Source organism: Salvia hispanica, chromosome 3, assembly GCF_029641045.1.
Source record: "Salvia hispanica isolate PSC_SH4W2 chromosome 3, Shi_PSC_v1, whole genome shotgun sequence".
Lineage (NCBI taxonomy): Eukaryota > Viridiplantae > Streptophyta > Magnoliopsida > Lamiales > Lamiaceae > Salvia > Salvia hispanica.
The window spans coordinates 43,357,473-43,381,378 of NC_142694.1; the positions used below are offsets into that span (position 1 = coordinate 43,357,473).

A 23,906-nucleotide genomic window follows, 5' to 3' on the forward strand; every position below is an offset into this window, starting at 1 on the left:
TATTTCAATCCCCAAGACTTCGGATCTCCATAGCTCTTCATACTCCAAATAAAATGCAAAAGATTTGATGGTCTGCCATGTCGATTTATTTCAATGTAACAAAAACATAGACGCCCTTCCAATATGCATAGTTGATATGCATCATAAAAAATGCTCGTATAACTATCTCCGTGAGGAAGGGGAAAACGAGTAAAATGTTCTGTTTCAAGATCAAAACAACAAATGAAGATATCATTCTTGTTGCCGAAATCAGATGCCAACCAGTGAAGATTTCCGTTAAAAAGTACAGCATAATCAAGGCAATTTATAAGTCCTTGTGTTGTATACACATTGACTCTTTTAGGTTGGGCAGTGTAGTTTCGGCTGCAATGTTTCTCCACGACCCTTCTCCTCTACCACCACCCAGAGTATATACATGACATAACCTAGATAAATTACAACAAAAGATCTTATATTTCCCACTTAATTTACTCACTCCAAATCCAAATACACTTCTGCGTTTAGGGAGAGGAGGTATCTCAATATATTCACGAGTAATTGGATTGTGTACGAAAAGAGTAAAATGATGTTTGTCAAATCCTTCCCACACCAAAATCAAACCATTAACTGAACCAAATATAGCACGAGGTTCGTGCGGTGTAGGCAAACGGAATCGGAAAAGTGGCTGAAAGGCCTCATCGCAGACTGCGTACCCCGTGCCTTCACTATGAAGGAAAGCCAGGCCTGAATTTGGAGCATACGATGTCGCAAATTCACCCCACTTCCCTTCTATCATATTGCGCCATGATTTACAAACATATTTGCATCTCATGATGCTTCCAATCGGGAGTCTTCCTAGGATGTCTCTCCATAATTCTTGGGGCAAATACAACTCTTCCTTCATACTACTAGTATTAATCAACTAAGTCACCAACTAACAAAAATTGAGTTTAGGGTTTAGTATAAAAAATAGAAATCAAAGATTAAGAGCGATGCTGAGGTGAGCGACGATGCAAAGCTCATAAATAGGGTTTGTTAGGTATTGTGAGAGTAGAGCTAGAAATTTAAAAGATACATATTGTATTTTCTTCATTGATTAGCAAATACTCCACATATATAGAGATACGAAAAAGTCAAATAATACTAAACTATTTTATCTATTTCTCATTTATATTATTATTATTTTATTCTAAACTATTTTATCCATTATTTTTACATAAAAAATTCGCGCTAACCCCAAAATCCATATTTTAATAGTAGTAGTATTTATAAGAGAAGAATAAAGTGCATACTACTCATATACTTGACCGAATCGGAGATTTCGAATTTGCATTGGAAGCCCTAAATCTTGGCAAATTCTTCTTTCTCTCTCCATAAATCTTCCCCCAATTCAGCCCTAATCGGATCAATTCACAATCCAAACAATCGAATTCACCCACTAAGTTGGAAGATTAATCAATGGACAACGAGAGCGAGAACGGGTCATACTACGAAAAAGTCGACGGCCTCGCGCGGTGGGTCGGCACCAGCGTCGCCGCGGCCTTCTTCGCCTCCCTCGAGCGCTGCTCCTGCGTCAACCTAACCACCTTCGACACCGACGACGACGGCGAAGAGGAGGAGGCCAAAGATCGCCCGCTCATGCTCACCTCCCACCCCTCCTTCAATTCCACCACTTCTTCTTTTGCCGCCCCCAATAATCCCGATGTCAATTTGAAAACCCCTCCAACCTCCGTTGAGAATCTGCCGGTCTGATCGGTGAGTGATTGCGTTTTTTGGATGTGAATTGGTATTCTTTTGTTGTTCATTGAAATTTCAAATTAATTGCGGAAATTGGAAAAATTTGAGCAATTGAATTAGTTGGTAAGGGGATTTTTGCTTATTCATTTAGATTAGATCATGGATTTATTAGTAGTGTTCCTTGAATAATAGGGAACATGTTGATACAGTTTTTAGGAATTGAGATGAAAAGAAAGAAGGGGAGTATATATATATATATGGATGCTTAAAATATCTTTAATCTAAGAACTTAAATGTTTCAACAGTATGTGATATTTGGCTGATAAAATGCTAGATTGCAGTTCAGATCATTATATAAGTAGATAGTACTAGATATGGTGTGCAACGTCTGTTTGATTATTCTAAATTGAGTGCATCCACATTTTTGATTCACTAGGATCTCGGTATAAAAATAGATTTTGAAGTACAGTATGTACTATATAGGCATAGCATCACAATGATCAAGATCACATTGACTCTTGGTTGCTAGAGTTGTTGGCTCTTCGACTACCACATCGGGATTCTTTTGTTCTCATAAATTATTAGTACTAGATTAATGAAGTAGTACATTAAAACTTGCCATAGTATACCGAGGAAGGTGACTCGAAGTTCCAATAGAGTAGAGATTGGTCTCTTGTAAGGAAGATAAGTTCATGATTTGACTTCTCTCAGCAGCTACTTAAGTTGTTGGGAACACTTGCATTTGCTTGCTGAAAGCACTTAACTCCTATCTTAAGTAGTAGTGTGACCGATGGCTTCTACCTTTTACTATGCATGGTTGATATGTCAAATGCCGTTGATCTCTGAACCTACATTGGACTAGTAGAAGTGAATCTTTTGTTTAAGTTATAATGAAGTTATGATGATCTCTCCATCAGCCATGCTTAAAACATGATAATTCGCTAAACCGAAAAAAAGATTTCAAAAGGTGTGGTTTGCTTCAATAAAATAAGTTGGAAAAATGATGCATACACCTCATCAGTAAATGGAGTAGGATTTCCTCACAAAGTTGAGGTGTGGACTATTCATGTAGCATATTTAAGTTTTCTAAAGCTTCTTCATGAGGTCTATAGACCAACCATGCATTCTGAGTGTTTTTATACGAGAACGACTTTACTCTTCTTTATGCTTATCTAGATCACTCTCCAGTACTTGTTGCTCAATCTATTAAATTTTGACAGCTAACACATGACCGAACATACTGCACGGGGGGCTTCTAATTAACCTTCTCTTTTCTTCTTGTTTCTAGTTTCTTACTAGTATAATATTGTGGTTAAATATGATTTCTGGAGAATAAGACATCTGAGGTCATTTTTCACGTTTGAATCCAGGGCATCTTGGTCAGACAGTGTATATGTGGAGTCCGAAAGTCTGGAGTCTGGTCATGTATCGAAGCCCAACAAAAGCCGGTGTTCATGCCATAGTTCTGTGCTGGATGTTTTTTACTCTTACACCTGAATAACTTTTAGTTTTTTAGTACATGGTTCTTCTACAAAGTGTTACATGTACTGATTATCCCCTACAAGTCGCCATGTTTTATGTTTCTATTTTTCACATTACCTTGTATTGTAGAGATCCATTAATCTCAGTGTGTTGCTTATTGTCTTGTGTAAGAATCTATAAAGATATTAAATTCCTAATGTGAGATTGACATTTCACTTCAATTTTTTGTGTTATTTTGGCTAATCTTTAATTTGTGTAAATCTTTGAATTAGCCTTTAAGATGGTTGATGGTTTTATATGTGACTTGTGAAATGGAGTACTCTAATTTCAAAAATTATAAATTATTTTCATTATAATTGTATTGTTTCATGAATGTGTCTAACATGAATTGTTGATTAAATAAATGTATCTTTTGGTTCACAAAATGAATGTACCGAATGCATATATTAATTAATCAAATAATACAAAATTACAGTATACTAGTACAAATTGATTAAATTTGATAGTGGATTAATTATCTAGCTAGAAACTTGAATTTTCATGAAGTCGCAGTTAGATTTACTAAAAAAATGTTATGTTTCGACTACATAAGTTTTTTGTCTTTGTATTCTTCTCACTATCCTACCAAAAATACATAAGTCCAATAATAAGTTAGTCTGCAGGGAAAAGGAATCAAATGTGTAGTATGTAGGTAGAGTGGGATTCTTGATTCTGGTATGCCATAATTGTGATGGTATTTGTTACAATAAACTCCAACAAGATAGCAAATCAAATTTTGTGTACTAAACTCAAGCTCTTTTATAATAATAAATAAATTCATTAAATACACACCCTGCATCTGTTTAAGTGTGTGATGATTTGAGTGAGAAAGCAATATTCTAAATTTGACTCCAAACTTGAAAGTAGAAGCAAGCTGCATTGCCAGGAAGAAAGCAGACAATACAGTAAAATATTGAGACAATACAGTAAATGAGTAAAATATTGAACTAAATAACCATTTGGCTGTCGTCACCAATTGGAATCCCAAACTTGATAATGGGGAGAAGCTCTTAACACACTTTATGAGCAAGGAAAGAGCAGCCGCTAGTTTGTTGAGAGCATCTGTAAAATCGAGATGGAATAGTAATGGTTTGTATGCATATATCGCACACTAGTGTGTTAATTGTAATTATAATTATGATCCTCTTCCTCATCACCAACTAGGATCAAAGGTTGCTTGTGAAAATTCTCAATTGCAAGCTTCTGTGTTTTCTGCAATCATTGTAGAGTTGGAAGATATTAGTATATGAAGTCGGACCGGATGAGTAATATAAGATCCTTACGTACCGGATTGAATTTTCTCGATGACATGCGAACTTCCTTCTCGGAGGCAATAGGTATGGACTTCGTATCCCGGACTATGATTGGGACGGATAATTTTTCTTGGAATTCGTTCGCACACGGAAAAAAATCGCAAGCAACAATGGTGCAAGTGTAGAAGGGTGCAGAAAGAACTGACTCGGGTTTTAAGAAATGTAATGGAAAAAGATACTGGAACGTGAATCCTGCTTTTATATATTAGTTTTATAATAAAATGTGAGTGAGATGAAGTTAGTGAAATGTGATCTCCATTACCAGAAGTAGTAAAAAAACAAATGAGACATTTATTGGCGGACGAACGAAACTGACAAAATGAGACGATTATTGATGGACGGAGGGAGTAGTTATCATCTAGAAAGGAAGTCGATGGATGAGGATAACTGAAATGCCTATTACCCTCCATACCCACTCCACACCTTTGATTCAAACAAAGACAAAGAGAGAGGTGTTAAAATTTGGACAAGAACTTCAAATATATATAAGTACATGTTTTAGATGGATTAATAAATAATGTATATACTTGACGTAGTTAGTTGGCAAGGAATATTACATGCACTTTGTTCGAATTTCATGACCGAGTCAAGTTTTTAAGAAAATATAAGTAATTAATGTCCCTTCCTCCGTCAATGATCTCATTTTGCTATTTTCGTCTATCCATCAATAAATGTCTCAATGTTTTTTACTAATTTTGGTAATAGACTCCACATTTCACTAATTTTATCACACTCACATTTTATTATAAAACTAATATTCCATAGGACTCACATTTCACTTTTTTTTTCATTCACTTTCCGTTAAATTCCATAATTTCATGCCAAGTCAAACCGCGTCTCCTATTTGTGGATCGATGGAGCAATATTCAACAATAAAAAAAAAATACTACTACTCCCACATTTATTGCTAATATACTCTTTTAATAAAATTCAAAATTGTTATCATCATAACTTAAGCCTAGTTGGGTTATAATATCCTTTTCATAAAGTATTAAGAATGTTATACAATTATCAAAAGAAGATGCCAAGAAGGTACTAAAATTTGTAGCCAAATTCAAAGTATGTTACAGATTTCAAGCAACAAAGTCTGCACCTTTATTCTAAGAGTAAAACACAAACATTCCATAATATAATACTCCTAAAATGACTATTTAAAACACAATTTGGCATCTTCGACTAAGTAAAGATTTAAGACGGACTACTAAATTAAGACATTTGCTTGCTTCTTAGATTTGGTATCTTCCAGTGAACATTTAAAATTTCTAAAGTTGTGTGCATATGGGAAATAAAAAAAATAAAGATATTAATGGCGTTTCTCTTTACGTTGAGGAAAACATAAAGTAAGATAAATGATGAATATATATGGTGAGCTTCCATCGTTCTCCACGTCAACAATTCTTTTTATTTTTTTATTTTTGAGATTGTCTCTTCTAAATTCTATTAATATTATGATTTTTGGCCAAATTTTAGAATTTTTTTCGCAAACTTCTGATCGTAAAAATTATAAACTTTATGTTTGGATTCTACCGCGGTTAACAAACGAAAAAATATAGTGCTACGTGGCTTTTCGAATAATCTAAGTGGCCCAAAATGACGTTGTCTGGGCAAGTCAAAATTTATATCGTCGGAAAACAACCGCACCAATTTATAATCAATAAATTTTTTAACTTTTATTTATTATTAAAGTATTCTATCATCCTTCTACAAGACATTTCGAGCATAAATATACTCTTGGATTCCAATTTTTAAGCTATTTATCTGATTTTGAGATAGTAAGATTGTTTGATTAACATATTAATTGTATGAATGCTCTTTTTTTTCTTAATTAAAAGGATCACTAATGTTTTCCATTTACTTCCCGACTCAATGGTTGAAGTAGAAGCATGTTACTAACTGAGCTTATGATAATATGCATACGAGTTGGTCTTTACAAAGGTGGTTACTAAAAATGTGATGTACTAAGTATGTAGTTTTAGGGATCTAGCACAGGATCTCATATTTTGAAATCATCGAGGTGATATTATTTCTTCCATGGTGGTGAGAGCAACACAATTTGCTCAAAATATGATGGTGCAACAACTCTTTGGACAAGAAGCTCTCGTCTCAAGATGTAAGAGTGTCATGTCAAAATAGGATGGATAATAAGAAACTACTACTTCTAGTTTTTACATGTTACTCCATCTTTTCAACCTATCTACAACAAAACCAAGATTGATCGACATCATTCATCCCTTAACAACCATGAGTGACACCCTTTCTCAACTCAAAATCTACATCACCTAACATTTATTAATACTCATGCTCATAAAGAGTGTGCGACATAGTTATGTTAGTTGAATTTACGTTGATCTTGGTTAAAAGTAAAACCGCAAACTCCTATTCGCAGATAGAGAGAGCAACAATATTGTAACAAATATGAACTACTTCCAATGGAATACTTGAGAAAGAAAAATACTAGCAGTACTAATAATTACAAAACGTTACAAATAATGTAACAATATTAACTACTTCGAATGGTATAAGTTGGAAAAATATACACCAACTGTACACAATCTATTTACATCAAATGTCACCATAAACATCTAAACTTTTCCCTTTTTCTCTTTTCAAAACTATCAAATCCCTTAAAATTTTAAACTCATAATAGAATCATCTAAATGCATCAGCATCATCCACAGCTCCCGAACATCGCAGCATCGACGAGCCGGTCGAGCCAGCTCGCATCCAACGGTTCACAGGAGACGGCACTAAACTCACATAAGGGGTGCAATTAGTCTCAGAAATGGATGCTTTACAATCCCTTTCACTATTTTCTTTCCATCAAGAATAAAAATGGCAGACAAATGAAAACTCAATTATGCAGCCACAAAGAAACCATTCCCCACTACTTTTCCTACGACAGATTCCGGCCACCAGCCCCTCTAGCCCCACCACGTATAAAACGTATGGAACAGGCTATACGAGGCCCCACGAGCACCTCCATAATGCACATCAATCTCAAGCAGACACCGTTTCTTTCTCATGGTTTCTCAGATGGGCCAGCAGAGACTTAATAAATGAAAGAATCATCGATATAATTAAGCCCAGCAACGAAAAGATGGGGCAGTGTAGCAAACCTCAGCTCTCTCAAGAATTCGAACATTTTGACTCCAGCCAGCTGTCATTGCCCGTCTCATCTCTAATGAATGAACGGGCCCAACGGTCACTATCCTCGAATACCCCCAAAAATACGTAGCGATTTAACGGATAGGGTTTCCTTGCCAACCAATTGTGCAATCAATTTTGAGGCACATAGGATAAAGAGGTAAATTGTTAGCAAAAGGTGCCATGTGTTAAAGGGGTATTGGCAGACCGTAATTGTGGAATGACCTAATTCGACCGTCCCAAGTGGCGGTGACGATAACCATGCCCCAAGCGTGAGAAGTCGACGAGCTCTGGAAAGAGGTCCTGAAAAGCTTGTACTCAGACTTGCTCATTGAAGACGTTATGGCTTGGGGGCTTGGCATGGGAAGCTTTTCCTCCGGCCATGTTGCTGAGCCCCTTGAGTTGGAGTCAGTGGGAAACTCTTGGCTTAGCGAGAAGCCAGTGGATGAAAAGAACGGCAATGAATTAACTGATCTGTCGTGTTGCGACTCAGATTTTAGGCCAGGCCACGTTATAGCAACGGAGGCATCAGCTGAGAAGCATTCGAACGACCTAGCAGGCTTTGGTTGTGAGAAAGGCGATTCTCCATCACCATTGTAGTTCCAAACATAAATATGTGAATCCTCGCTAGCTGATACAATATGCTTTCCCCGTGGAGAAAACGAGGCAGAAATCTGGTTCCCTGCATTGCGAAGGCCTGGCCACAAGAAAATGGACGAGTAAATTACAGAAATTCGTGAAAATGGCCAAGAACAACGTTCACCAAATCAGGAGGGAAGACAGAATCTACACATATTTCGTAACAAAACAAATCAAGTATGTACCTTTGTATTTTTCGACAACATTTAGCTCAGCATCGACGATTCTGACTTGTGAATCAGCAGAAGTAACCAAGATTTTCGTTGGGTCTCGTGGTGAGAACTGAAAGCCAATTATTCTTTTGCAGGACGACTTCTTCTTTCCGGCTAAACACATCTCTCTCTCCAGCTGGAAGTGATTATCTGATACAAGCAACAAAAGAAATTAATGACTTCCAAAATACAAGTTCATTTAAAGTAGCTCAAATCTCAAGAAAAGGGTCACAAAAACAAGATGGATCGACCTTCAAATGCAAAAAACTCTAGCCAAATACAGATAATCACTGAATAATTAGAAAACAGAGAATTCGAAATAACTGACAATCACAAATGCTAGAGAAACCGAGGGAAGTTCGAGAATTCCTTAACAATTACCTGATATGTTGAAGAAGTGACAGGTCCCCGTAACACAACCAATAACCCCTCCCTGTACAACAAGCGAATACAAAATCATTACAAACATGCCTTATGAGATATGAAGTTGCAATATAATCAGGGTAGTAAAACAGACCTGCGCATCAGGGCTGTACGAAACAGCAGTGACTATGTCCTTTATTTCCGTCCAGTCAATAACTTTAGAGCGTCTGATGCTCCACATGCGGACCTTCCCATCTATTGAGCCACTGATGAATCGGTCGTCATCAACAAGGTTAAACTGAATGCAGGTCACTGCACAGCATTACACAGGGTCTTTAGCCAAGGAAATCAGCAAATCAGAGTTAATTTAAAATTTTCGTTCCATAAAAAAATACAACGACAACTAACCATAATCTGTATGGTGGAAGACCTTCAGACAATGATCAACGCCTACCTTCCACAAGCGAACAGTTTTATCAACCGATGATGTAAGCAGGCACTGCAAGGAAACAACTAAGACTGTTAGTTCCCATTTAACCAAACCATATTATTATTCTACAAATCGTTAATACTACACATACATTATCCTTCGACCATGAAACGTCCAGGACCTCCGCGCTGTGTCCACGGAAAACATGCAATGGCTCCTCTAAAAGACGAAAAACCTTTCGAGGGAAAACAATGCAGGCTGATTCCGGTGTCTTTTTTAGCCCCATTGATTTACCAAATCTATCTTTTTCCACTACACGAGGTGCCAATTCAGACAGATGATTCACCGAGAAGTACACACACGAAGGGTCCACATCTGAGATGTCAATTGTTTCTGATCTCTCGTCTTCCACCACTTGCCATACTCTCACAATCTTGTCTTCACCAGCGCTTGCTAGGTACTGCCCGTCAAGGCTGAATTTCATCGCCAATATCGATCCCTCGTGGGCTTGGATATCTTGTCCTACAAAGAGGCCTGAGAGTTCTTTTAGCTTTTTCCGACTGTGTTGAACCTTGACCCTACTGTTCTTTTTTGCCCGAGCTTGGCTAACGCAATGTAATCTAGCATCATCTTTATCATCCTTCACATTCACACTCATCCTGCAACTCATGGAGCGCCATCTACTCACCCACCTATCCTTCAATCTATCGATGAATTTAGGGGTATCACGATTAAACTCAGTCTCCTTCTTTGCAAGTTGCTGATCAGAGGAAGTAGATTGAGCCTCAAATTTTAGAGATGATCGAAACTGGTCCAACCCACTGGCCCAAATATCTTGTAGCCTGTCATTTTGCATCACCCTAAACTCAGTTCCACCATTACAAGTCCTATTGATATCATCTGAACCAACTCCTTGGGGCATATCCAAATCACCAGCATCCCATCTAGGCAAAGAAGAGATTCCAGAAGAGAAATTTTCTTCTAAACCCGAAGTTCCCAACACAGCCCCATCATCCTCCACAGCTCTGTGAATATCTCCAGTGACAACACCACCATCATCTCCACAACCAGAGGCATCCATAGAATTTCTCCCTTGAGATGCATCACCACTGCTCAACATCCGGCTAATGAATTTGCTGCGGCGCTCCCTAACACTTCGAGAAATGCTAGCCCACAGCTCATATTCCCTATCTTCAGACGAGGAGGCACTAGAAGCAACATCAGGCTCCTGCACAATGTGCTCGAGGGCGTCAAAGAACCGCGATTCTTCGCCCTCGTCACTGAAGCTATCCATGACTGTTCAAACTCAGGCCATGGAAAGACAGAGAACCCCCTCTTCAAGAGCTTTTGAAAGCCTTATTGCTTTCCAATATAAAACCTTTAAACAAACAGAGAGAAACACAAATTAAGTGATAAAATAATAACTTAGTAAACAAGCACACCAGCAAGCACCACAACCAAGGTTTTCAGCAAAACTAGAAACAATATTAAAATAGAAACACCACAACAGCAAGAACATAACTATACTAAACAATTGCTATTATTCAAACTAATAACTAAACATGGGAAACATAAACAATAGATCCAACATGGATCCCAATCCACACGCATTGTAACTGGCCCTTCCACAACAATTAGCTCCCACAACAATACCAATTAAAAAAATGCACAAATGAAAATCAAACTCTCCAGAAACCCGGATACATTTAACCTAGAAACCGAAACCCCATCACCAAAAACACGACTTTTCAAACCCCCAAACAACGAATTATCGAATTAAACAAACATAATCAAGGAAACCACAAAGAAAACACATAAAAATGGAAGATTTGCTCACATGGGTTGAATTCAGATTTAAGAGATCGAATTGGAGCAGATGGATCGAGGGGTTTGGTTTCTCTCTCTAAAGGTTGCAGCAGAGATGACTGGCCATTGAAGAAAATGAGAATTCGAGCAAAATCAAAGCTCATGGAAAATTAAGAGAGGAGAAAAGAGGGGTGGCAAAAAAAACTAAAAATGGAAAATGAAAAAGCAGAAATTCCTTGATATCCGTGAATGGATGGCCCGAGAAACGAGATTTTGAGCTCCGTTTGTGTGTGTGTTGTGTGTGTAACAGTGCGTTCCTCTGCAATTTTGCCCCAATTTCTCTCTCTCTCTTCTCTCTCTACATGTATGATATATAAAGCGATTTTTAAATACAGATAAGGTTAATGCATTTACATAATTTTCTGTATTTATACTGTTTTCCACAAGATAAAATAAAATTGATAAGCTAATGTAAGAATATGTTTAGAATATTTTATTTTAATGGGTAAAGACAAAATACTATACTCTTATTAAAAAGTATACGCAATTTTATTTTTTTGTGAGTTATGAGTGCATTTTTATTATAAGAGATTCAATTGCAAATGTGAAGATTACTACTATTAGTATAAATAATAAAGAGGGGTAATTGGCTTTTTATCGCTACTTAAAGTCAGATTAGATTTGGATCGATTTTAGAATAAAATAATGATTGAGATTGCTATGTTTTTTAATTACTACTATTTGCATCTAACACGAAATAGCACTATTAAAATGTAGTATATCGGTTTTTATTTGATGCAATTCTTTCATTAAATACGATATATTAGAGGAATTTATATCAATTCTAAGTGTCTAGATTAGTAGTAGAATTTTTTTTCTCAACTTAAAGACATAAATGTGGAATTTGAACTTGAGTTTATCAGATCTTGTCACATATTATTACTAAATCTTTTTTTTAAAAAGAATGGGCATTTATACTCTTGAAAACGTTTATTAGAAAAGTTACGTTTTATTTGTGAAAATTAATGGAGTATTAGGATTTACTAATTAATATTTTCTGCACAAACAATAACTACTCAAATTTATAAATATTTTAATTTATAAAGAAAAAATTTCGTTATATTTATAGATTCTTTTAAAAATATGTTCCAAATTTTAAATATAAGTTCCTACATTAAAACCTATAGCCTTTACATAATTACATATGTAGCACATGATAATCCATTTAAGGTTCAAAGCACAAAAGATTTTGAAATTATATACGTTGAGTTTACACAAGCATTTTTATTAAAATTAATGATGCGAATATTAAAAATGGAAAGTGAAAATCAAGCATTGTCCATATATCAATTTAATTTCAATAAATTATAGCCAATTTAATTGGTAACAAACTTTCACTCAAACTAATATATATTGTTAGCATCAGTTATGGTATGCAATAATAATGTATAGTATAACATTAAAGTAAGCGCATTTAAGTTTGTGATCATATTTTTATTTTCACTGTATATCTCAAATTTCGCCAAACAATTTGTGCCATACCTCGAAATTAATGAACATATTTTCTATATATATTTAGTAAAAACATATCCTTCACATTTAATACACTAAAATATGGAAATATATCTACCTATCTCTCTCTAAAAGGAAAATATTCTTCCTTGAAGTGGAGCACTGAGATTGCGACAGCATAGCTTTCCTCTTAATTTCTGAGTCAAACACACATAATTGACTCTTACTACTCGTTTTCAACTTTCAAGTTGGAATATTATAAGTGGTTTTCAACGAAATCAAGGTAGTATTAGTCAATTATTGTAATTTTATAAATATTTGCCAAGAGTTAAAAATCGGCAAACGATAAAAGTAGTACCGAGCTATAATATCAACAAAAAATAACGAAATATAACTATCAAGACAAGAACCAAAGATTAAAAAAAAAACATGCATATAAATAATTTATAAAAAGTATTACTCACATTTAAAAAAGTCAAAATAGTTATGCATATACAATTATACAAATAGGAAAACATTCATTTTTCCTTGCTTGTCGGCTGTGATTAATTGTTTCATATCATTTCAAATTCAAAGCTTTAAAATTGCTACTACAAAATAAATATCGTTGATTCGATTGCTACGAATAACTATCTGGTGCAAATATTTCCTTTATTTAACCCTTTATCATTGACCAATCATAAATTTATACCATTGTTATAGTTAATATGGTATCTAATTATTTGAAACAATATGGAGGACGATTTTCCCTTGAAATAAAAATAAAGTTGGAATCCTAATTCAAATAAATTAAAACGGGCATTAATTTGGAATCATAAGTTCGGCCTAATGTTATGATTTTAGTTTAATTTTCTCTTGGCCTTTAAATTAAATTTGATTAATTAAATCTTGAAATTCAATTTGACTAAGGAGTTTAGATACACATGATAAGCATGTACGATATTATATTAACGAGGTTATAAAGTATAGTATCGATTATTGTAAATAGAACTTTTATGATCAATTAAAAATTGTTTATATTAATTATTTAGAAAACATTAATAAACCAACTTGTAAATATGAATGAGAACACAAACGAAGTTTGAAAAAAAATCCCGGCCATTTGTCAATACGACATCGTTTTATTAGTTTAAAAGATTGTGTGTTAATTATATCACTTAAATTAGAAAATGTTTTATCCATAAGAGAGTAATATTTTACCCAATTATAATTTTTTTTCATGAATACTTGGTAGTATATTAGTAAACGTAATTAATAAAACCAATTAGGGAGAATGATTGTGACATGTTTGACCGTAATTATCATGAGAGACTCGATATGGTCTAAAAGTGGCAAATATCTAATCCATGAATAAAATGCATTCAATTCTTCTTGGTCCAATTTGAAGGCTTCCAAACAATGATTAAGACTTGCTTGAATTGATATATTTGACAATTATTTTGGCTCACATATACTTGTATTTTGTAAGGTATAGAAGACTATGTATAGACTTTAAGCTGTTTTAAATAAATAAGTGGGAATGCCCACTATTTCTTCCTACCACTATTTATTTGTGACCAACATCACGATGAAAAAACATTAAAAATGTTGTAAACAATTTTCTTTTTATTTATTTGGGAGTTATATAGAATTTCAACCCCACAAGTGACTCTCCCCCAACTATTTTAGTTGGATTATTAATCCCAAGAAGAAAGGTACACTTTTTTAATAAAAGTTGTTGTAAAATTTAATCACCATTAGTAAAAACTTTTGAAGGAATGTTTGAATAAATTTTGGTGTGCTCTTGGATGATTTTGTTTGTTTCTTTCATTTAAAATGTTTCACCAAAAACAACCAAACATACTCGCCTTTTTTACATTTTTGGATGTTCATCGTAACTTCAAGTGGATGAAATGAAATAAAATACAACTACGGAATTCATAATACTTCTCAATTTGCCATTTAGAAAATACATTTTATATAAATTAATAAAATAAAACACATACAGTACAATATTACATTGAATAGTGAACTACAAAAATGGTCCCTGGACTATGGGTTTATCTCGCCCATAGTCCCTGGACTTTAAAAATATCGCCAGTAGTTCCTGGACTAAGAGTTTATCTCGAAATTGGTCCTTTTGGCTTTTTTTTACGAAAATACCCTTTGATATTAGTTTGGGAGTTTGGGCAATTTGGTCTTTTTACACTTTTAAATTTTAAATCTGATATTATCTTAGTTATGTACTTTGATATTATTTCAAAATTATCATTCTTCTTCCATTTTGTTATCCTTCACTGAATTTATTTTTTTTATTTCAATATTAGATTTAATTTTATAAAATTAAATTTAATATCTAGATTTTAAATATCAATAAATTTTTTGAATGAAAACTATTAATTCATGGACACTGTAAATATTGATTAAAACTATTAATTTTTGTTATTTAATATAATATTCAATTGAATTGAAGAAGTACAGAAAAATAATATTAATAATGATGGAAAAATAAGAGTTATTCTATTTAGCATCCGTTCGATTGTTATAATTGCTTGTGATTAAATATTGTGAAGTTGACTAAAAATTTGATCCTACTAAAAATTTTATATAGGAGTATTTTTGTTGAAATTATCTAGTAAATTTTGATTGTTTTCAAATTAATAAACGAAAAATCTTACATTAGATGCATATTTATTTCAGAATAAATTGTGTCATATAATCTATTTATAATTAAAGCTACTGTATTAAATATTGATTAAAACTAAGGCGTTGTCATACCTTATTGATTACATAGTACTATACACTATCAAATATTGATTATAACTATTAATTTTTGCTATTTAATAATTTTTATAATTAAAATTTTTTATTGATATTTAAAAATTAAAATTTAAAATTTTGTAAAATTAAATCTAATATTGAAATAAAGAAACAAAGTGAAGGATGACAAAAGGGAAAAAGGATGATAAATTTGAAATAATATCAAAGTTAGTACATAGCTGAAATAATATCAGATTTAAAATGTTAAAAGTGTAAAAGGACCAAATTGCTCAAACCCCCCAAAATAATATCAAAGGGTATTTCCGTACCAAAAAAAAGCCAAAAGGACCAATTTCGAGATAAACCCTTAGTCCAGAGACTACTGGCGATATTTTTAAAGTCCAAGGACTATGGGCGAGATAAACCCATAGTCCAGGGACCATTCTTGTAGTTCACTCTACATTGAAAGATCGACACTTAAATAAATATCAAATGAAATATACTAAGAAAAAAAACTAGTCGTATCAAATATAACTAAACCATGATTCGATGGTTAAGTGTGGACAGAATAATTAATTAGAACTCAAAGATTGAATATGGTGTGACACATGCTTGTCTAAGTTGATGTTGAAAGAAGGTTAAGTAAAGTCAAAAGTGATTATTGCACTTGTTTCCAATTAATTAAACATTATGGTTTGGTGCTTCCACTATAATCATATTCAATCAACACTTTTTTAGTGGTTATTTCGTGTGATTTTCCGACCAAATTATATAATTCGAGTCATAAGTACAGACAACCTCCCAACAAGCTCAAACGCAAACCAAAGTCATGTGAACAAAATATTTAATCATTAAATGCACTATTTTATTTTATTTTATTTTGCAACCAAAGTTATCGTCGTGGTCTCGTGGGAATGGTGTTAATTATTATGATTATTTAATATAATTGAATATATAATGCCATATTTGTTATGTATATTTTTTTTTAGGCTAACATATATCAGAGATCGATAACTCGTCATTGCATCATGAAAAACTTGCATTTGCATAGTGAAACATTACATCACCATGAGTTTAAGATGCAAGATATCGAACAACATTGTAAGTTAACTTTTTGTCTTTCTGGTGTAAATTATGTAATATCTCCATATGTCTTTCCAATCAAATTATGCTGTGTCTTTTATCTTTGCTTGGTGCTCCATTCAAAGATCTTGAAAAGTAAATTTAGACTTCTATGATCCGCGTCCCTACCATGGTCCATTTAGGACCCTCGAATGAGGTTGAATTCGAAACTTTATCTCAAATGGGAGTTTGAGAATAAACGACTTTGATAGCACCTTAGAACTTGTATGGGGAAGTTGGAGCTCGAAATTCTCTTTTCCACTTAGATATGATTGAAAACTCCAGCGACATTAGGTTTACGAGAGCTCAAGGCTTCCACACAAGTAATGATCCAGCTCACAATGTGGATGGCTTACAATTTTTGCAAGTATCATTTTTATTGTGTTCATTTAGTGTCTTGTGTTGTTAATTGATGATTTTTGTCTCACATGTCAAAATACTGTTTTTCATTGGGTGCTCTATAGTTCTTTTTATGTGATTTTTTGGCTATGAGCAGCCAACTTGCCGTTGGTTTTTGGACCGTGGATTGTCAGTTTATCGCTGATTGTTTAACTTTGTCTTGAGATTTATTGGCTTCTTTTGATGAATTTTATTCACTTGCTTTTGTTAAACATTGGGCTCTCGGCATTTACGCTTCATAAAAAATTACTAGTACTTACATATACATATTTATTGAATCTTTAATTTCTTAGACGTGGTACAAATCGTTGTGATATATAGATCGACATGATAAACTTTTAGCTAGGTATCACTTTTTCAAAATTTAAAAATAAACAACAAATTTATAATGATAATATAGTCATTTTCATTATACAAGAAACAGAAAAGACTGACGTTGAAATACTTTTATTTGGGGACATAATTTCTCGATGACAGAAAATAAAACATATTATACTTGTCCAGTTCCCAAATCCAAATGAAGAACTTCAATTACATATATATACACACACATACTTCCATGGTTATAGAATCCATTTTAATAATGACATAAGCACGTGCAATATATAATTTCCTGTTCAACTTTAATTACCTAATAATCCAAACATTCTAAGCTTGCCTATAAAATAAGCTATGTTGTATGATTTGATTTTTGTAACATTATAATTATATCTCATAATATAAGGATAGATTTACATTGAATGATAGAATAAATTGATAAAATATAGAATTGACTATTTAAAGATAAGATTGTTGATCAAATACACATGAGTAACTTTTTTTACCAATACATCACATGATTCCTATCACTTAAGATAATATGACATAGCAGCTAGACATACGTACTAAGTGAGCTCTAGCCGAGTCCGATCCGATTTGGATCCATTCGAAATATAAAAAAAAAAAAATAGAATCAAACGCAGCCCAAAACTTATATAGAGCAAAAAATTCGGGTCATTCTGACCCGAGCCAAATCACACTAGAACATTCACTATTACTGGCCTCAACCTAGCACGACCCGAAACACCACTATGCCTGCGGTAATTAGGGCCAAACCGGCTCTAAACCCGTGTTACTTTCACACACATGATCACCTCTTATGCGTGTTTGGTTAAACATAAAAAAATTCAGTAATAAAGTTTATGATATAGACGGGTATATGTCAATAATATGTACAAACATTATAGTACAAAATGGAACAAAGAAAAAAAGTGTGACAAATTAATGACGTAATTAAAAGACAAACCATGTGCTTTGCCTACACATTATGTAGATCGATATATCGATTGGCCTCTTAACTGGATACAAATTCATTAGCTGTATTTATGCCACAGAATATAATTATAAAAAAATAACAACATTAAAGTACCAACCATCATTATACTTAATCATTGAATTAGCAATAATTGAAGAATGTTCATTCATTTTATGAAAATTCTAAAATTCTTTTTATCACAGTTTGCCGACAACGCTAGCTCTAGTGTTATCATTTGATGGATCATTATATAGATCGCATTTTGTTAAGTTTTGGCATTTCAATTCATTCCATTTTCATATATAAGTATGAAAATGATAAACTTTATTAATGTTAGAGTGTGAGAACTATTTTTAACTCATACAGTACATATGGTAGATGAATGCAGAACGAAATTTTCATATAATTTTTTTCTAAAGAAGAATACAATATTATATATATGTAAATTCATTGTAATATTCTCAGATTCACATAAATATATTGTTAGTTTTCTACTATGGTTCTTTGGTAAAAATCCACTCCTAAACAGTACCCTGATGGGATAAACCTTCTATTCGCTGATCGACGTCCATAGATCAGCGATCGATAAATATCTATTGCGGGCGAGTGCCCGACTTGCCCGTCAAGCAAGACGGTTTTCTCACTTTGGAGAAACCAATGAACGATAAAATAATAATGATATTCTTGATTAATTTCAAATGATTACAATGACTCCTATTTATAATGCTAATAAATAACTTAATGAACAAGAAAACAAAGATACGAAAAAAATACGTGAATCCCTAAAATATCTAAACAAAATAGTAGTATAAAATATGCTCCTATCATACCCTTACATTTATTCAAAAAGAAAAATAAAAACAAATTATTTAATGAACTCAATTTAGAAAACATGAATAAATTTCAAACAGGTAAGACATAATATTTTTTTTTGATAAAAATAGGCTCAAACCAAAAGATGGTGAGCAAGAGTTCAACAACACCACCCAAACAAAAAACAAAAAACAAACCTACCAAGACCAACGAAAAAAAACTAAGCACCAACAAAAACCAAAAGCAAAAACAAACAAACGATCAAAGCTCACACCACCTCAGCTCACACCAAAGCAAAAGCCACCAAGCAACCAAGCAAGCAAGGCCAACAAAGCATTACATCAAACCGAGGGCAAGACGAACCTCATTAGTGGTCTTTGATTGCAACCTTAGCCTTATGTTTGATGCCAGTCCATCTTCTAACCCGGCTCAGCTCCTCATAAATTTGTTCCGGTAAAAAAGGAAACTCTGGACATTATCCCTTAGCCCACGAACCTAGCCTCCACAACAAGAGTCTCTTCTCAGTTTCCCAGCTTGGGACAATCTTCTCGAAAGCAGCTGTCACATAGAAGAGGGAGCACCACTTAATATGATTGAGAAAAAAAATAATTGCAACCAGTTACATATAGATAAGTCGTTGTCCAATTTAATTGCATGATAGTGATTTTGCCAACAAAAGTTATTAGTTTTTCCTTCAGGAAGATAAATTTGAAATTATTTACAATTAACCATAAATAGACCAATAATGTTCATTAGATTTATTAATCCGATAAGAATGAGTAATTTGGGCGTCTAATATTCATTTCGTTAATAGTAGTTGGAATCAGTTTGAATTTTATACTACCTAATAATTATTATTGAAACTTGAAAGAAAGTGTATAAATATTTATTTATTTTAACTTTTTATATAAGAAACTCAAATAAATTTATCGAAACCACGCCGTCAAGAGGCGGCAAATAAATTAAGGAATCCAATTTGAAATTTCTTATCTTATTTGTAACTTATGTTATTTTATTTTATTTTTACACAAATAACTAGGCATTGTGAACATGCATGGATTTTTTGGTTGCTTATTACGTAACAAATCTTAGATTTGAGAAATGAAATATATATATTATCTTCTATAATTGATGCATGTTAATTATTTCGTTACACGTTGAATTTGTTCTTCTATCTCAAACACATCCACATACTCTTAACTGTTGACCTTTAAAAAAAAAAAAAAAAAAAACCTTTAACTTCATTTAATTACTAAATTTGTCAATTTATATGCATGATTATTGCCTTGGTAGTAGTGTTGTCAAATGGTTGTATATCAGTCTGTCACTTTATGTTATGCCAATGCATCTTATATGTGTAAATTGTAATAATTTTAAAAACGAAATTAGTACACTAGATATTAGAGATGACGTGTCCAATTCTAATACATCTAATTAATCAAATACTACTACTATTAGAAATTTTAGTGGGATTTGATTTAAGATGTCTTAGATTGGACGTGGTCTTGTAGGAATCAACAATTTGCATTTCACTTTTCTTCTCTCACTCTCTTTATGGACTACTTATGCCTAATTAAAAAAACAAACAAAATTTGCTGGAATTATATTTTGGGCGAATTGTAAAAATACATCGTCAAAATTGATCAAACTTTGGTCCATTCTATAATCTTGAAAGTAATTCAAAAATATCATCATGTACACGTAATATACTGTTATATTTTTTAACTGAACGATATTATTTTCTTTTAACTAGACACATTATTTAATTCAACGATGATGACATTTACATATGATTTTTTGACCATCTGTCATAGTATAGTTTTACCATAAAAATTTACCATAAAATAATTGAGAACAAATATTCTAAATATAGTGCTTACTAATAGATTTTCTAGCTAGTTTTCAAAGTTTATCGAAAATTTGCCTTTATATTTTTGGGTCAGCATCACAAAAGACTGTTGACTCACAGAAAAAGCAAAAAATAAATAAATCAAATGAGACTGTTTTGTAAACCCCAAAATTGAGAATGTGAAAATCACCTGATATGTTTCTTTTTCTTATTACAGGAAAATAAATTTAGGGGACATTTAATAATCGTGTACGGCCTTTGATGTGACACAAACCCTTTTGTTGTAATGAGCATCGTATGGAGATGACATTTTGTATAAATTTGATGGATAAATTAAATAAATATATAAAGTAAAGTTTAAAGATTGTTATTCAATAAGAAGATTTGAAAAAGATATGAACAGACATCCAATATTGAATTTCAGCCACAAAAAAATTGGACGAGAAAGAATAGTCAATTTTCATGTACACCAACATCTTCTAGTACTATTATGTTCGAGTTATTATTTTTTCAATTAATACTATATAGTATAATATACTTATATCTCACATAGATATAGAGAGTTGCGTGTGTGTAATTAGAAATCTACTTATATAAATAGTAGTATTAAGTCTTATGTCACGAACCTATAACATAAAATAGTTATATATATATTTAGTGTTTTCTCTCTTAATTTTGAGTTATTTCAAAAGGTTTGACTTTATAATGTATAAGTTTTCATTTAAATACCAATTTAGGTCGTTTTAACAACAGTTGTGTGTTATGCTATGGATCGATAACATAACATAGTATATCTATATAATCTCAAAGACCATTTGAGATGTCTCAAATAGGATCACATTCTAAAAATGCAAACCAAATCGATAGTTCGAGAAAAAAAGATTGTTGTGGCGCCTAGAAACGTGGTTGTGGTCTGGATTTTTCATTTTCATCAAAACATTTAATAACTTAGGTAACACCAGGACTGACAAATTCTAATAAATGCAAAACGAATGTAGAGTCTTTCACTTGATTGCTCAAGTATGTGTCTTCGCATTGCTTCCGATTATCTTTCTTTTTTGTGACTTTGTTGGTTGTGTGTCTTATATTTTTTTCGATGGATGTTAAATGTTGCTGCTAGGGCTACCCTTATACTATGACTCTTTGTTGGTATCTTTTTAGTGTGTTATCGATTGTGATGCTATTTTTTGGATGTCTTGTTTATTGTTGTTAATTTAAATTATTTTGGAGAACTTCTATTCATTAGCTCCATGGTAAATTGGTGATTGGAGTATTTTCTTGTTATATAAAATTAACAACCACGGATTTTATAAAAGAAAAAAAAAAGTGTGCCATATAATGTAAACAATCTTGTCACACAAAATCACATTTACGATTCTTCAATGTTAAGTGCATTTCTCAATCACAACCTAACTAGTCATGTTTGGTTATACATATTCTTGTACAAACGAATTATGATGCATTAATTTCAACTTAAATAAATACAAGCAGAAACCATAAATCCATATTTGTGGTTTCTACAAATACACAATTACAAATTGGATAATTATAGACAAATAATTGAAGAAAAAGCAGTTAGTAGGGAATGTCTATTACTATTTAATTCATTTATATTCGCCACCTCTCAAAAAAATAATTCATATTCACCAACTCCTCGATTATGCTAGATCGAATTTCCCCCTCGAATTAGGGGAACAATGCCATTTTTCTGCCCCAAATAATTGAAAATCCCTTTTTAATAATGTATTTTTGCTATATAATTAGAGGTGGATAAATTAAATATATATACGTGGTCACAAAATGGTGATGAACGAACCTAACATATTATAAATGTCCTTATTTATTTTATTACATGATTGCTAGACATAAATTATTTAAAATTAATAAATTAACATAGTATAATAATAGAACGAAATTACTAACTCCATTAAACATGTAGCTTGACAGTCCATATTGTGATAGAAATGAGTTGGAGAATCCAACAATCTACTAATATACTTATTTTAGGATAAGTACAAAATTAAATCGAATTTGAATAGTTATTACTAATTCCATTATTGGATCGACATGCCTTGAAATTACTTTAAATAGCCATGTTCTCTTATGCTGATGTCACAAAATTAGAATAGTTATCAAATGTTAGAAATGAAAAAAAAAAAAAATCAATTATAGAGTTGCAAATTGTCAAAAGAAAGACATTTTTTTTCACAAATCACGAGGAATATAACCTTGTTTGATATTACTAATTTACGATGAACATGATGCAAGAGATTAGGTTGGAATATAACACCAACTCTCTTTTTTATTTTTGAGGCTAAGGAGATTTTATCTTATAATTAGATGAAATTTTATGGAACCAAGTATCAAGTTTTATCCTCAATAAAAAAGGGAGGGTATCCCTTTTTCGTTTTTTTGTAAGCTAGTGGATGGATGTTGGAATAGTCCAATGTAGCACGAGTGGATGGATTTTTTCACAGAGATTTGAATTAATATTATTTGTAAAAAGTAGAAATAATAATTTATGTAGCATAATATGGACAGTGAACACCAAACAAGTTTTAGGGGTGGGCCTTCGATGGTTGCATTTCTATGAAATAGGATTAATTAGGGATGGGTACCCACTAAACTTTTTGTTTTTAAGCTTGGATTGGCCCTTTTCAACATCTACTTTTTAATCCGTCATGTGCACTGTCTCCGTCTTTCGATGCCAACAACAATTATTATAACTGTATTCGATTCCACGAGTTCCATTTTCTGAATCTGTCATTGCATATTATTGTATGTCCGAATCTTTTCAATATCTTCAACTTTTTGTGATTTTTTAGCGAACGCACATGCGGATGGGCGTACTTAGTTGCACTAGATATATGATTGCTATACTCCACATTTTTATTCTATGTTTTGAATCTCTTTGACTCTTAAGTTATATATGGGCATACTACAATGCCATGTCTAAGAGAGATCAATTTAAATACATAATAGTCATTTCCCTTATCATCAATTAATTTTAGAATGAGACCTTACTAGAGTTTGG

At 32.7% G+C, this 23,906-nt stretch overlaps 1 protein-coding gene and 2 long non-coding RNA genes across 3 annotated transcripts; 1 reads left to right on the forward strand and 2 right to left on the reverse strand.

The window, feature by feature from the left end:
• The first annotated feature begins 1,257 nt into the window (after window positions 1-1,257).
• Window positions 1,258-3,419, forward strand: LOC125211193 (uncharacterized). The gene is made up of 2 exons (XR_007174476.2): window positions 1,258-1,734; window positions 3,087-3,419. It is a non-coding gene; the product is annotated as an uncharacterized LOC125211193 (long non-coding RNA).
• Window positions 3,420-4,094: 675 nt separating this feature from the next.
• Window positions 4,095-4,992, reverse strand: LOC125216726 (uncharacterized). Its single transcript, XR_007175449.2, has 2 exons — window positions 4,525-4,992; window positions 4,095-4,449 (listed from the first exon to the last, which is right to left on the reverse strand). It is a non-coding gene; the product is annotated as an uncharacterized LOC125216726 (long non-coding RNA).
• Window positions 4,993-6,985: 1,993 nt separating this feature from the next.
• LOC125213488 (uncharacterized) lies at window positions 6,986-11,526 on the reverse strand. Its single transcript, XM_048114061.2, has 7 exons — window positions 11,176-11,526; window positions 9,490-10,716; window positions 9,317-9,407; window positions 9,063-9,220; window positions 8,927-8,978; window positions 8,519-8,695; window positions 6,986-8,391 (listed from the first exon to the last, which is right to left on the reverse strand). The coding sequence occupies exons 2-7, from the start codon at window positions 10,630-10,632 to the stop codon at window positions 7,883-7,885; spliced, it is 2,130 nt and encodes a 709-aa protein (XP_047970018.1). The 5' UTR covers window positions 10,633-10,716; window positions 11,176-11,526; the 3' UTR covers window positions 6,986-7,882.
• Between the last annotated feature and the right edge of the window lie 12,380 nt (window positions 11,527-23,906).

What these genes read in the sequence shown, in the direction of transcription:
- LOC125213488 (XM_048114061.2), bottom strand. Translation starts at nt 10,632, where the DNA reads ATGGATAGCTTCAGTGACGAGGGCGAAGAATCGCGGTTCTTTGACGCC. An exon ending in TTTCATGGTCGAAGGATAAT is followed by an intron (nt 9,408 to 9,489) that starts GTATGTGTAGTA and finishes GTTTCCTTGCAG; the next exon opens with TGCCTGCTTACATCATCGGT. An exon ending in TGTTGTCGAAAAATACAAAG is followed by an intron (nt 8,392 to 8,518) that starts GTACATACTTGA and finishes TCTTGTGGCCAG; the next exon opens with GCCTTCGCAATGCAGGGAAC.